General features: G+C 39.0%; 1 protein-coding gene across 2 annotated transcripts in view; it reads left to right on the top strand.

Moving 5' to 3' along the window:
* Positions 1-9,642, top strand: part of insc (INSC spindle orientation adaptor protein) — a 64,742-nt gene extending 55,100 nt beyond the window's left edge. For both annotated transcript variants that reach the window (XM_032589967.1, XM_032589976.1), the window contains exons 8-13: positions 3,253-3,424; positions 3,571-3,749; positions 3,846-3,912; positions 5,004-5,159; positions 7,156-7,232; positions 8,885-9,642. In XM_032589967.1, coding sequence (XP_032445858.1) covers positions 3,253-3,424; positions 3,571-3,749; positions 3,846-3,912; positions 5,004-5,159; positions 7,156-7,232; positions 8,885-9,013 — 780 coding nt within the window. In that variant the 3' untranslated portion in view covers positions 9,014-9,642. The remainder of the gene's footprint in view (positions 1-3,252; positions 3,425-3,570; positions 3,750-3,845; positions 3,913-5,003; positions 5,160-7,155; positions 7,233-8,884) is intronic.
* The last annotated feature ends 5,946 nt before the right edge of the window (positions 9,643-15,588 follow it).

Here is a 15,588-nt window from a genome sequence, read left to right as displayed (position 1 = left end):
TTATGTGGAAAATAAAGGCTTGTTTGCTTTCAAAGTGCTTTACATAATAATTTAAAAAATCATATAGTCATCAATTATGAAGCTAGCAATAAACATTACATTTAGTCAAATGCCATCGTCAGAATTATGACGGCATCAGAACTTGATAACTGATCAGGTTCCAGTTATTCCAGTTATTAGGACTGGCAAGGTGAGTCTTCAGCCTTTATTTAGAGGAACTCAGTGTTCCAGCAGTTCTGCAGTTTGCTGGAAGTTTGTTCCAGATCTGTGGTGCATAGAAGCTGACTGCTGCATGCTTGGTTCTGGTTCTGGAGATGCACAGCAGACCAGAACCAGAAGACCAGAGAGGTCTGGAAGATTGTTACTATGACAACAGGTTTTTAAGGTATTTTGATGCTGAGCCCATAAGTGATTTATAAACTAACACACAAAATATTCTTTTGTCTATAATTGAGTTATTTCTCAATTATCTGTTGAAAAACAACATTGCTTAAGTTGACTAGGTGAAAATTTCTGCATTACTTTTCATATCCTGTGTAAATATTGTCACAGACTGAAGCAGGCAGAGCATTTTTTTTTCTTAATGTCAAAGGCCTTTAGCTACAACACAAACTTTTTTCTAATATAATAACATCAAAGCATAAAAATATGTTTTGTCTTTGTTATTTCCTGATGCCGAGCTCCCAGGTTTACGTTGCGCCAACTTTCTTCTAACTTATCTGGCGCGTCTGACGGTTATGTAAAGACGACTGGGCGAACAGATTGATGCAGATACATTTACTGTCCTGTAAACGAGGAGTTGGGGGAACATCCAGTTTTACGAAGGAGGAGGAGGGGGTAGGGCGGTCCGGCTGGTGGTGGGGTTGGGGTGGGGAGGATGAAACGGTAGATAAACGTGGGCGTGGAGAGCGAACGGTTCCACGTCAGTGGGCTGCTGTCGTGCAGCGCTGCTGACGTCCGCAGAGACAAAAATAGGAAGTTGTCCTGTGAAGCTCGGCGGGCTGATGCTCGTCTGCAGATAAGACTGACAGGTGTGGAAGGCTGAGAGCTGACAGCCGGCTCCACTTGAGATGTTTGTTGGTAAACTTTTAGTTTTCAGGCATATCTGGTTGGAGGCTGAGCTCCCAGCAGCTTCTGGTTCAGTGTGTTCCCACATGAGAAATGTGGGAACACACTGCTGGGACCACAGCAGAGTCAGAAACAGCTAATTAATATGCAAAGCTAATTAGTTTTTCCCACACGTGTGTAGGTTAACCCCAAAGTAAAAAAATGCATTTTAGTTTATTCTGCTGTGTTTTGCAGTATGTATTCATTCCAACATTTACATCCACGCAGAAACAGCTCATCATTAAGGTCTAATACAGGCACAGGTTAACAGATGTTTCCTGGTGCGCTTTAAACTGAACAACACTGCCCCCTGGTGGATGATCGGTTCTAAAGCATGACAGCCTCAGGAATCGGCTCTCTATAAACTTTTCCTAAACATGGGACCCGAAAAAGGATTCGCTTCCGGAAGCTAAGCCCATTTCCAAACCCACAGACAATGCTACAAAATATGTAAAGAAACATCAACTTTTAGAACATTTCGTCTCAGTTCTATTCACTATTGAATAATTATTATATTTGTTTAACAGAAATCCTGCCTCATAATTTCTGATTTTAGGTGGTCATGCGTTCTTAAGGGGTTTTTGCAGCAGTGTGATAGACTTTTTTGTGAGAAACTTGTCCGTTTTGAGGTTGCTAGCTTAAAGAGCTAATAAATAAATAATAAATAAATTAGACTGGGACCCAATCAGAAACATGAGCATGGAAAATAACACTTTATTAAGTTATTTTAACTTATATTTTATAATAAGGACTTATAAAAATGATATAAAACCTATTTTAAAAAACTTATAAAAATCGGATTAAAATATTTCTTATGTGATTTTATTTATTTTTGCAGTTTTAAAAAAAATTGTTTTTACTTATCTTTCCTCTAGCGTTCTGAGGTCTCCACAGCGCCCCATGGTGGCCAGAGCCCCTACTTTAAAAAATACTGCACTAACATCACTCATGAAAGTAAATGCTGAACTTTGCTAATAGCATTTTCCACATTTTTCCACAATCTTCTGTGTATTTCATAGGATTTAATATGACAGACCAACACAAAACGGTGCATAGTTGGGAAGAAGAAGAAACTGTAAGAGATTTTCACAACTTAATAAACAATATAATAAAAGCCTCATGAGTCTGACACTCAAGGATATTTAGATTCATTCTTTTTCAAATTAACTTTGCACAGCTTCACTGTCCCTGCTGCTTTAACAACACACACACACCCACCCACTCACACACAGTGTTTTGCATGAATGCCAAACATAAATTTAAGGTAAATTGCATGTCTCACATTCTTCTACATGACAGCAAACAAAACTGATGTTTTATTGGTTTATCGTCACTTTTTCAGAGTTTTACTTGTGAAAAAGTTCAAAACCATGTGGATTTTGTTTTAATTTGTGTTGCTCTGTCATAAAATCCAAGTTCAACACACTTGCATGTTTCGGCTGTGTTGTGACAAAATGCAAAACAAGTCGTACAAAGATTCAATGAGTTTTTCATCTTCATACATTGAAGCAAATCTTCAGTTTTGGTGTCGAACTCCTCCACTAAAGCCGATGAGGCATAAAACCAGGTCGATGCCCGTCACATAGCCCCCCTGGGATTCACGCCTATGCCTGCAGTGTTCCCTTGATTTTTTTTATGCCTATTTGAGCGATCCTCTAATCCCCATGGTAACCATTGATACCATTGCAATCGTGGCAGTCCAAAACACCTGGGCAGACCTCGCTCCGCCTTCAAGGAACCTCTGTTTCCAAGCTTCAGAGTTTTCACCTCAAACATCAGCCCTCCCCCTGCGACTCCCCCACTCAACTCCTTCAGACTAGCTAGCAGAAATTAGCAAACACCACCCGAGCTAATTATAGGAGCTTCCTCTCAGTGCAGCGCTGGTAAAAACGTTGTGACTTTCTGAAGGTGGAGTTTCAGAAAGAGCAGGGCTTTCTTAAAAAGACAGAGGCCCAATTTAAGGGTGTTAAATTACTAAGTCAGATTAATTTCTTTTAAGTCACATTTGATGAATGCAAGATTTTACAACAACTCCGGGTAACAGTTTCTTGATTGCGCTACAAAAATGATCATATGTTGCTGGAAAACACATAATGCTGCCCCTTTCCACTGACCTAGTCAGGTGTGTTTGTGACCGACCTGCAGGTGGACGGGATCCTGTGCCTGGCAGACATCTTGACCGATGAGAGCAGCGTGGAGGCTGCCCGGGCCGAGGCTGCGGCCGTGGTGGCCCAGATCACGTCACCCCACCACACCTCCACCCAGCACCTGGCCAGCTTCCTGGAGAGCATGCACGACATCGTCACAGCGCTAATCAGTGAGTGGTGACGGCAAAAAAAAAATAAAAATCTGCATCAGAAAACTTTCTGTTAACACTAAAAAAATGACATTTTTTTTTCAACAATTTGTTGCAGCAAATGTTGCCTTGTCGAGACGTAAAAATGTTGCCGTTTCCTCTCCCAGAGCTGTGCGAGAGCGCCTCCTGTGGCGAAGTGTTCCTCCTGGCCTCTGCTGCCCTGGCCAACATCACATTCTTCGACAGCATGGCGTGTGAGATCCTGCTGCAGCTGAACGCCATCCACATCCTGCTGCAGGCCTGCAAGGACCGCCAGAGAGTGGACACGCCCTACTCCAAAGACCAGGTACCGAAAGCAGCCGAAACTGGCCCCAGCACACACACACACGCCGACACACACTGTTTACTCATCTTTTTTATTTTTGCATCACTTCAACTTCAGGTGGTGACAATTTTGGCAAATCTTTCTGTTTTGGAGTCGTGTGCTTCTGAAGTCTTGCAAGAGCAAGGTAATCAGATTTACTGCTGTGTGTTCTCATATTTTCTTTTTTTACTACCATGTTTTTGTGTCTTTTGTTATTGTAGACCTGGACCACAAACTAATTTTATCAATGAATCTTAATTTTTGGTTTCTGAAGATTTTAATTTTGGAACCAATTTATTTCTTGGGCTTCCATAGTTCATTGTGATGTCAGGGCGGCCATCTTGTTTGACAAGCGTGTTCCACAGCTTCTGTCTATGTGAACTTTGAAGTCAGGTGAATTATACGACAGAATGTTAGGCCAATACTTTTAATTTCAATTACGAGAATAAAGTCATAATATTACAGGAATGAAGTCGTATGACAAAGTCAAAAGAACACTACAATACATTTTTAATATTACCAGAATAAATTTAAAATGAATGTGGCAAAAAAAAGAGTCACCATTGCGTCTTGGATAATGTTCCCACTGCATAATTCTCTCTTAGTAAACGTTCTCAAATCAAAAGTTTAAGAACTTTTTTGTGAATTTTTCTGTGTGAAATCAAATTTTCGTAACAAATGGAGATTTTCCTTGGGATTCATTTTAAATGCACATCTGCTTTCATTCAGCATGTCGTCGTTTTTTTTTTTACCAACAGCTTTTCTGCAAAAATAAAAAAGTGACCGCCTCCTTATTATCAAAAGATCATTATGGCAAAAAACAAAAAAATAACTTTTGGCAAAAAAATTACTTAGGCTGTTATTTTAGGAAAGTGATAATATTTAACCCTCCTGCAGAAATAAAAAAGAAAAAAACTGCTAAAGCATTTACATAAGTTGACTGAATGGAGTGTAGTTCTTTTTTCTTCCACCAGAAGGCAGCATCTAGTCATCTTTGGGAGTTAGCCTGACAAGAGTTTGAGTACTAGTTAGTAACTCATGTATTATTATATTCGTTCTGCTCATAAATTATTTATAAGTAACCAACTTCAAGCGACCTGAAGTATTTCTAATGTTTTGGAGGCTGATTATTTTCCAAACTGCTCCTTATTAACACCGTTTTTATAGTCTTTCTGCTGAGTTCAAGTGATGCTTCTGTTCTTTCTAAACGAGTCATTGTATTTTCTTTCCCACCAGGAATAGAGAGACTGCTGCTGCTGCTGGGGGAGAAACCCTCGTCCTCCAACCCGTCAGAGGTGGCTGCCTGCGAGCGCGTCCAGCAGAAAGCTGCGGTCACTTTGGCCCGTCTGAGCAGAGACCCCGATGTGGCCCACACCGCCATCCAGCTGAAAGGTGAAAGGTCACACTGCATTGGTTCGGCTCCTCCTTAAAAAAAAAAAAAACACAACAGGAATATGAAGCATTTAAAAAAGATCTAAAATTGGCAACTGCTCTCCGAGTCCAGGGCTAATGATAAATTTCAATGTTTTTTTAATCACTGTCTTTTTATTGAGTTTTTTTTTCCTTTAGTACATACAGTTTGTGAGTACAAAGAAGTGTATCTAACACATACATAAAATAATACACACAGAGAAAATAATCCCTCCAAAGTAATCCCATTTAGCCCACCCAGGTCACTGCCTAGTAGGTCCACCCACTACATTCCTATCCCTGACAGAAACGGAACACATTTTAATAAAATTAATTAACTTAATTAATCTGGAGCATTATTGTATGTTTTGAAATGAGTCAAGAAAGGGTCCCCATGTTTTTTCAAATTTAAACTTCAGTGTTTTAAAAAAGAAAGGAACAATCAATGAAAGAAACAAAGAGCCATGTAAACTAAGGCAAATATGCAAAGATGCTTTTAAAGCTTATTTGTTAAATGTTCCTCTTTTGTCACACACATTAACTAGTTATTATGCTCCACTTGTAAAAAAATAAGAAAAAAAAGCTGACTCAGCTATGACTTATCACAATCGTGACTTCCTGTTGAGCTTTTATTTTTGCTTTCATGGTGGAAATCAGCTTCGGTGTCTTTGTAAACTGTATGTTTTAGCCTATATGTATCAATTTGAGCTTGTTTGAATAAGAAAATTCACAATTAATTCAAACATGAGCACTCAGTTCTTGTTTCAAAAAAGTCATCAAATATGTTTGTTTGTAAAGTCAGTAAATATTGTGAAAAGAATAGTTCAAATGTGTCAATGTGATATGCATCTCTAGCTGCATTTCCATTACAAATGAGCACAAAACTTGTTAATAAAACACAATTTTGCAATTGTGTTGTTTCCGATAAATAAGAGACACAAGTAAAAATGCGAATTAGCTTGTTCACACTATAAGTCAATAAAAAACATGCAGAGCCTTCATCCTCAAGCTGCTTCCTCTCTTCTTCTTTGTCGTTTCCGCCAGTAGAAACATCCTGTTGTTGATCATTTGACTCGTGATGCAATAAAAAGTGTTTCTGTTGCAGTTTTGTGGAATACACTCATCTCGATACCGCCAAACAACCACCTCATCTTAGCACAAAACGTTTTATTGTAAAACAGTTATTTTTCCAAAGTGCTGTGTTTCCGTTCAGCAAATTTATTTTCAGATTTCCAATTTGCACAATTATATGGTGAAAGGACACTTTTTTCACATACGATACCTGAGGTTTAGTATCCGCTGATACCAATCCAATGCAGAAAACCTGAGCTGAACTGACTTGAAACATTTCTTTTTTCACAGACATGATCACAAATGTATTTGGTAACTCTGCGCCAGTACATCACACTTAAATACACCAATAGCGCCACAAGCTAACAAACATGTAAAAACAACACAACTTTAATTTGCTCAGTTTAATTAGGAGTATAGCAGACAATCTAAAATAAATAATAGAGAAACTGAAACTGACTATTTGGCTCAAACATGTAAAAATAAACTGCAACAAACCTTCTCTCAAACGGTTGTGCAATTAGGAATTACAATCACAATGTAAAATAAATCATAAATTGTTACGTCGCTTAGAGTACAAAGCATAGAATTAGAGTGGATAGAGTTGCCCCTGTTGATTGGCCAAATTGTCACCAATACTGATGTCGAATTTTTGTCAATATCGGGACTGATACAGATATTGATATCGGATCGGTGTGTCTCTAATGGAAATACAACTAGTGAACATAAAACGTCTCACCTGCTCTGAATGCCTGGTTTTATTCAAATCCTGTCCATTAGAAATGATAACAGACGAAACAAGCCACAGTGTTTCATGTCATTCTTAAGAGCTATATTCTTAGAAGTGAACGTGTGTGTGTGTGTGTGTGGGGGTGGGCGTGTGTGTGTGTGTCTCCACTGTGTTCAGCCGTCCCTCGTCTCATTGAGCTGTGCCGCTCCCCCACAGAGAGAAATAACAGTGACTCCGTTCTGGTGGCCTGCCTGGTAGGTGGAACATGTCGGCTGTTTCTATATGCTTCTGTGCGTGTTCTTTCAGAGCTCTGAATGGCTTTCAAATGACCCTGTGTCCTCAAGACAAAAAAAACTCTTTCAAAACATTCAAATTGCCTATTCCATTTAATGTCAGACATTCTCCTCTGCAGCCATAAAGGATCTCCGTGGCGTAGCGGTAGAATTATTTGGCAGGCGCGCTGAAGTTGGGTGCAAAGAGCCAAGGTCCAACTTAATTACTTCTACGAGGCAAATGTTTGAGGCGTGACAATATATCACGAGCTCGGTAACTTCAAGCCGAGATACAGAAGAGGGTCCGCATCGTCTTAAACGTGTTTAGTCACAGAATGCATATAGAATAAGAAAGAGCTTTATCCTCCTCTAAATCTGACCGTAGTGATTATGATGTGAGGATTTCAAGTGCACGTTGGCTAGAGGATTAATTGGGCTGAGAAATGCCCTTACTTGTCAGTCTTTTCACATTAATGCAATTCCATTTTATCCCTTTAGCCAGGGGTCTGGCAGCGCCAGCGCAGCGTCTATGTCGGCCTTCAAAGGACGCAGAGCTTCCTACGGATCATTTCCAACCTTAAAGCGGCAGTGTTATGTATTTTCCAGGCATATTGTTCCATTTTATAGCACAGTCAAGTAACTATGTTGCCTTCAGTTGTTACAACTTTTAAAAAATTGGGCCACTGTCTCTTTAAGAAGCTCCCGCTCTTTCTGAAACTCTGCCTTCAGGAAGTTATCACAACATGGCTCCTCTATTAACCCTTTAACAGTGATTTTAGCACTTAGCAACAACTCAGAGGCAGAAGTGAGAGGTTTGCACAACATAATCAATCAGCTAACCAGAGCACACAAAATAATAAAACATAATTTAACAAAGCTTTGAGGCAGATAATTTGCCCCAAGGAATTTTAATAATCGAGGTACTCGAATCATTCGAGGAATCTTTACAACCCTAGTCCCATCAGATTGTTTTTTGAAGAAAAAATTAACTCCCAGTGGACCAAGAGACTTGTCGTACGTCGTTGTTTGTGGATGTGCATTAGATTTATGGATGTACCAGAAATGTGAAAAAAGGCTCCAACCGGATCCTTTGTATGTTAAAAAAAACCAAACAAGAAAAGACGCGATTAAATGCGTTAAAATTTTTAATGTGTCGACACTTTAAATCTATTATGTGTTAGCTTAAGCATAGCACTTAAGCTAAGTGTTAAATCTATCATTGCCTGATCAAAATTAACGTACTAATAATAGATTTAATCCAACATGTTGTCTTTCGGTGTCATCCACTCCAGTTGTTTGTGGATGTGCGTCAGATTTATGGGCGTACCAGAAATGTGTGCAAAGGTTCTGGCTAGAAAAAAAAAAGAAAGTGAATAATTGCATGAAAATTTACTTACAATTAGCTTTGTGTTAAAGTCTATCATTGATTAATCAAAATGAATTATAGATATAAGCCAAAACGCACAAAAGGTCTGACTCTTTGCACCATACAGCCCAAGTTATACGCCTCCGTTTTCCACAATGTTACGGAAAATTACGTAGTGTTGCTGCAACCACCCAGAACAGCAAGATCTTAATGTGATCTCAATGCACAGCATTATTTCTGCCCATGTGTAATGCCTGCGTGTCTCCAGGCGGCTCTGAGGAGGCTGGCGGCGGGCTGCCCGGACAGCATCGAGGCGGCCGACCACCACCAGCTCATCAAACCACGGCTGGTCGACTCTTTCCTGCTGTGCTCCAACATGGAGGAGAGCTTCGTATGACGAGCCGCACATTACAGCCCTGACGGAGGACGTCATCAGAGCCGTATCCGCGCACATCGGTTTGAACTTTCCAATGAAACTTTGTCGGTTTTTGCCGAGTTCGACCGTGGATTTGGCCCCACGGAGTATGCAGAACACATAATTATATGCATGCCCAGAGATGAATGTACGGCTTAACACGACCGTAGTCATTGTAAATGTATTCATTGTTTACAGTGCGCAAGGTTAAAAAGAGCTTATCGTTTTATTCCGTGGGAAATTGAATATGCCAGTAATTATTGTGCAAATTCTGGATTTATTCTGTCACTGTGCTTTTTCTTTTTGTTCTTCTGAACCAAAGGTGTTTCAAAGATTGTTTGTCATTGTTTGTGTGATGAGTGTATTTTACCTGAAAGGTCACATCATTTTAGCGTTTGTTTAAGACAGAGTCAGAAATATGAGGTGATTGTAAAAAATTTAAAAAAAAAAAACATTGGCACATTACGTTATTTCTTTAAACCTATTTGCCATTAACAAATATTACAGTTGCAGCTGCGAAATAAATCTTAAATTAAAAAAATGCTTTTTATTTATATAGATATACCATTATCGTATGCAATGCATTAAATAAAGACATTCTTTGTCAGAGAGTTGAGTGTGTTGTTCTGTATTGCTTTTTTTTCTTTTCTTTGAGTGGTATATGTTTTTGGTTGAGTTGTTATAGTAGCCGAGAAAAAAAGAATATTTAAATATTCTTCAAGTTTGAATAACATTTTCTTTTTATAAAACAATTTCTCCTTCCTTTATCTGTGCAAGTCAAGACTGTGTTTTTTGACATTTTTCAGGAATACTTTGCCCATTAATTAATTAAATCTGTTTTGCATTTCTGGCTATTAAGTAGATTTTAAACAACAGCAGGCAGGTCACAGTCCTGCAAAAGGTAAAATAGGGTGAAAAAAAAAGTGGATTTGTATTTATTATTATTTACTTTTGCAGAATAAAGTTCAAATATTGAGAATATAGTGGACGTGGTGATGTAAAGGCCCATAAAACAACATTATAAATTCAGACTAAAACTGAAGATTAAACAGGGGATTTTATGCCTCCTAGAACAGGTTGGGATATGTCTGTTGGGTTACACAAATCAAATTTATAACATTTGTTTTGCACAAAATATTTTTTAGATTATGTCAATTTTGTCTGCTGACTTCTGCCTATTTTCAGAATGAGCTGTGTAGGGCCTTGTTGCTTTAAATCCAAATAAGCTGCTACTGGCCACACCGTCTGACTCAACCTTTAATCTCACACTTGAAAATGGCTGTAAACAGATGTATAATAATACAACTGTTCATCTTTGAAAAGCAGACGTAGAATCTCTTGCACAATCAACACGAATGCAGCACGTGGTTTCTGGGTGGTAAGCCAACAGCAAAACACTTGTCTTTTTCAGCAGCCATTGTACAGTGAGTGCATGCAGCCGAGCTCAGGTTGGGTTGATGGGTAATAATCCTTTATTAGTCCCACAAGTGAGAAATTCAACATTGCAGCCAATACTCCGCAAATTTTAGTATTGGTCCAATTTGAAATTAGTTTCCACTTTTGTTTTTATTAGCTTACTTTGTGTTGTTATTGTGATTTTGTGATGTTGCCGACTGTGGGCTCTCATTGCTGAGTAACTTTAAAAATCAACCCATAAAAGGCTCGATACGCCATTACTTCCGTAAACAATGCGCTGCTTTGTGACGTGAACGTTCTACTTCTGCGCATGCGGGTCGCTACCGGACGTAAACCATTCACACAGAAGTCTCATTGTGGTGGGATTTTAATTCAGTAAGTATGAACGAAGACACACACACACACATAATAATAATAATAATAATAATAATAAATTCAGAAAAGAAAATCAGAATTGAGCATAAAGACCTGCTAAGTGAACGAATAGCCGACAAAGTGAAGCCGCATCAGTTCCATTTCCCTCTCTGCTCCTTACATGTTGCTAACTTTCGGGTTGCTTTGTTGTAAAGGTATCAGGTGAATAAAAAGTTCTGCGCCCAACTCGAAAAGATGTTGGAACTGTGGAACAAGCTGAACCATCCAGCCTCCTCTCAACAAATTCATTTAAAAAAAAAAAAAAACTTCTTTAAACTCACGAATGGCCTTGGACGTGATGCAGAAAGCAGCAGCAAAGAGGCTATGTGGAAAACCTCGCGCTTTGTGTTGTCATCTCTTTGATTCTGTTTCTTCTCCATAAGGCTTCCTCTCCTCGGAGAGACAATTGCGGGTCCTCTTGCTTTTCTTTTTCTCACCTAAGGGCATAAGCTGAGCTTGGACTTGTTACACTCCAACCTCGTATCGAGACAATTCAAATGCTCCGCGCGCGCGCGCGCGCGTGCAAGCGAGCGAGAGGAGAGGAGAGCGCGCGCGTGCGAGTTGTCCAGCTGTACACGTGGGACCACGTTCAGAGGCTTTTGTGATAGAATATGCTCCTGCCTCGCTTTGTTGAGAACCAATGAAATATGTATTGACGCAGAGGAGGACTAAACAGACAGCCTAAAAACACAGGTTCCTTTGATATTGTTTTGCCTTGACCATGACCACGAGGACCAAGGATTGTAGCTTTTGAGTTTCTCTCGGTTTTTGCGCTCCTGAACTTTCACTTTCCTCCCTTTCCGTCGTCTTTTGCACACATTGTACGTTCCGTCGTGGACCTCCTCCACGAGTGAAAAGGGCCAAAGTTACAAGGTGGCGACTGAATGGGGAAGAGAAAACAAACACCAACGAGGCTATAGCTGGTTTTTATTTTTACTTTACAGGAAAAAACCTCGGAGAATATCAACACAAGCCCTCTTGATAAAACGGATCAAATTAATTACTCGTGCATGAATAGGCATCGCCCTCCCTCCGCCCCTAGAGTCAAACTTTCTGTCATCTTCTCAGCCTGGAAGAGTATATCAGAGACATTTTGTGGAAGAAAAGCATCTTAAGAGTTGGAATGCAGGAAGACACTTCTCCCTTTAAATCTCCCGGGGTTTGAATATTTTATGTGTCACATCTTCTTTGCCTTTTTTCTGGCCACTGTCTTGCAGTTTTTAATTGAGAGAGCTGAAAAATGACAGAAACTTTCGCACTTTGAAACGGCTTTCAGAATCATTTTTTGTGTGAAACTCAGATTTGTGTGAAGAAAAGTTCCTTTGGCTGACAGGCCAAAAGTGACGCAACGTCCCGTTTCCATTGATTCCCGTTCTGACCTCCATTTGGTCAGTTTACAGAATTCTGATCCGGGATCAAACCAAACTGATTCTGGGAGACCGTGCAAAAGAATATTTGTCAAAATCAACTAAATGGTACAATTTTTTTTTTGTCCACAAGCTTTGCACTTTTAGAAAGCATCCATAAAAATGTTCAAACTGACCTCAAATTATATTTATGTCCGGACTTTAACTGGGCCATTCTGATAGATGAATATGAATTGATCTGAAATATTTCATTGTAAGTCTGGCTGACTTACGATGCCACATATTTTACAGCCACATTGTATCATTTTATAGCACAGTCAAGTAACTATTCAGTTATAAAAATGCTGCATATCTATCAAACACAACTTAAAAGAAGTTTGACTTTGTAATTTAATACCTTGAAATTGGACGTCTGTCTTTTTAAGAAACTCCTGCTCTTTTTGAAATTCTGCCTTCAGGCAGTCATCACAACAATGCTCCTCTATTAACCCTTTAACAAAGTTTTTTATACCTTTGCACTGAGAAGGAGCTTATATAATGCACTCAGCAGTTCCACTAGGTGTTTGCTAATTGGTGCTGGCTAGTCTGAAGGAGCTGAGTGTGGGAGTCGCAAGTTAGAGCTGGTCTGTGAGGCAGAAACGTAGAAACTGCAGCTCAGAGGAGGAGCTGCATCTCGAAGGTGAGGGAATCAAGGCAACACTCCAGGTATGTCTTTGATGAGGGAATAACATTATAACATGATGTAAAGCTCAAAAAAGTATTTTTTTTCCCTTTAATAATGCCCTGTATACTTGTAGACCCAATATAAAAAAGCCTGTATGTGTTGGGTATAGTTTTTATGAAAGGAAATATCTTTGTTAGTTTGTTACATTTAGCCAATTCTGGTTGCCTCTTGACTCAGAGATTAAAAATCAATGATCGCATTGGCCTCAGATTAATCCTTATGCTTGTAATGATCTCATATTTTATGTGATGATTAGCTTGTTTGCTAGGTGTTGATTTTGTATTTTTTTAGCTACCAGCACTTTCAGATCTCATGGGTCTTTCCTGCTTAAATAGTAAACATACATTTTAAAAAGCCTTGCAATCAGAAAACCCAGAAATTCTGACCTGTTGGGAAAGAAAAAATATAGATATAGTGTTCTGTCTGTTTTGTTTACCAGCTCACAGGTTGCTCCTTCATTTTCCTGCCTTATTTTTATTTCTCGTGATCATCTTTCTCTGAGTTAGGTACTTCACGCAACTCCAGATGGGCAGGCTTCACTAGTCATGTTTCTCCACATTCCACTGGTTATGAGGGTGCTTGTTCATATTGAATGGGAAAAAACAAGCGGTGTTGCTTTTTTTCTCCTTTTTTTTAAATTCAGAAACTTAAGAGTTGTTCAAATAGAAGCACTCAGAGCACAAAAAGATAACAAAGATAACGTTGTTTCCACTCAACGTTACGACATTGGACGATGTGGTTTGGTACGCTATTTTAAACCCAAACGGTTGACGTACTAGTATGTCTCATACTTGTCACTATTTGTGATGTTTTTCTGTCCTCAGCCAATGGACAGTTGTGTGACGCCAATAGCGTCACCCGAACCGTACCGTTGTCCTATCGTCCTACAAGAGGGACTAGGAATGGTGCACAGACAAACACACACAAACATTTTAATTTAATAATTTTGGGTTTTAATTTGCTTAAATTAAAAGCCAAACAAATAACACAAAATATTCTTAACCCAACATCTCCAATAAAGCAAGTTGTTATTTTAACAGCAAACTATCAACTTAGCCTGTACTCAATCTATAGCTTTTAACATTTTTATTGCAACACCTTGCTTTTTTCCCCTCAAATGAATTTTAAAATCTTATCCCCACAACACTAGTAAAATAATACAATTCACATATACACACACATTTCTCTCGCTGGTCCCATTGGCTTCCTTTCACACGTCGTCTTCATTAAGGTATTCCATTCCACCCCGGCCCCATTACCAGCCAAATATATTTAAACACACGGTCACACACACACACAGCGAAATTCCACTTTCCTCTCGCTGTCTAAGCATCTCAGAGGATTTGAGGGCAGATTGTTTCTCCTGCAGACGACCGAGCGGCTGAATTTTATTTATTATTTTTGTAGAGCTGCCCATAACTTTCAGACAGTAGCGAACCGCCAGGCCGCGTTTGCAAACTGTCGGTGTCCGCAGTTATGACGGAACGCATCGTGTTACGGCCCAGCATCCATCGCCTTTGGGTTTTAAACGTCTGACAAGACTTAAGTGTGTTTGACACCGGTTTGGACTGGCAGCACTTTTGTCTAGTCTCTACGGTGTTTATATTTTGAGTGACATGTTAAGTCTGTTTTTTTTTTTCTTTTTAACTTTTTTGTAACTGCAGGAGAAAAGAAAGCGACAATTTCCAAAATGTTGACCGTGTGCTAAGTGAGTTTTTTATTTTTTTTATTCCCTCCCTTTGGATTTTAGTTGCTTTCCCGAAGTGGTGAAGATTGCCTGTCGCCACTGGGCATTCTGGACTCGAAACACTGATTGGTTATCACTTCATGACAAATTATATACAGCGGTGTCAAAAATTAACCTTTAATTTCCTGTCTCATTTTTTGAAACGAGTAAATATTTAAAAGAGAAACAAATTTAACAACAAATGTGTGGAAAGTTGAGTTTATTTTCACAAGCAACAGCCAAGCCTGATTACTGCCAGATCAGTACGAACAAGGAACTTCAATAATATGACAAGTTTTTTGTATTTCAGTGTTTATTGAACATTATAAATTACAAATAAATGGTAAACGTTCAAAAGACTGGGTAGTAGTATAAAGTTATTAAGTTCCTGAATTGTTTTAAGAATAAATTGTTGTCATGTCCCTTTTGTTATCCAAGGAAGACATAATTTTTAATGAGCAGTGATTGGAAAAAGAAGCTTTAGTAGTGAGGACGATATTTAAAGCGCCACGTTAATTCTTGACAAAGAGGCTCTTATTTTGAAGAAAGAAAGGAAGTAGTTCTTTGGTTGCCATGTTGTATGAACAGAGTCTGCTGGCTAACATAAACTTGAAGAGGTTCCCTCCAGCTTTAAGCTGTCTGTCTGACAGTGACAGACAAGATACAAACGATTTTGAAATACTGAGGTTACCACAACTAGCAAACTGCTACCTGCTAACATCGATAGATTCTGTCTGTAGCATGCTATAAGCTATTTAACAGCTATTTTGTGTATCTTGGCTGCATTTAAATGTAATTCAGAATTTGAAAAGACTGGCCAAATCTGAAATCGACAATTCTACATTGGAAAGAAATCATTTAAACAATGTTTGAACCTTAAGAAAACTTACAAGTGTATTCACACCAGGTC

Source organism: Xiphophorus hellerii, chromosome 2, assembly GCF_003331165.1.
Source record: "Xiphophorus hellerii strain 12219 chromosome 2, Xiphophorus_hellerii-4.1, whole genome shotgun sequence".
Taxonomy (NCBI): Eukaryota; Metazoa; Chordata; class Actinopteri; order Cyprinodontiformes; family Poeciliidae; genus Xiphophorus; species Xiphophorus hellerii.
Note: the sequence above shows the minus strand (reverse complement) of the source record. Positions and strands in the feature narration are given on the sequence as shown.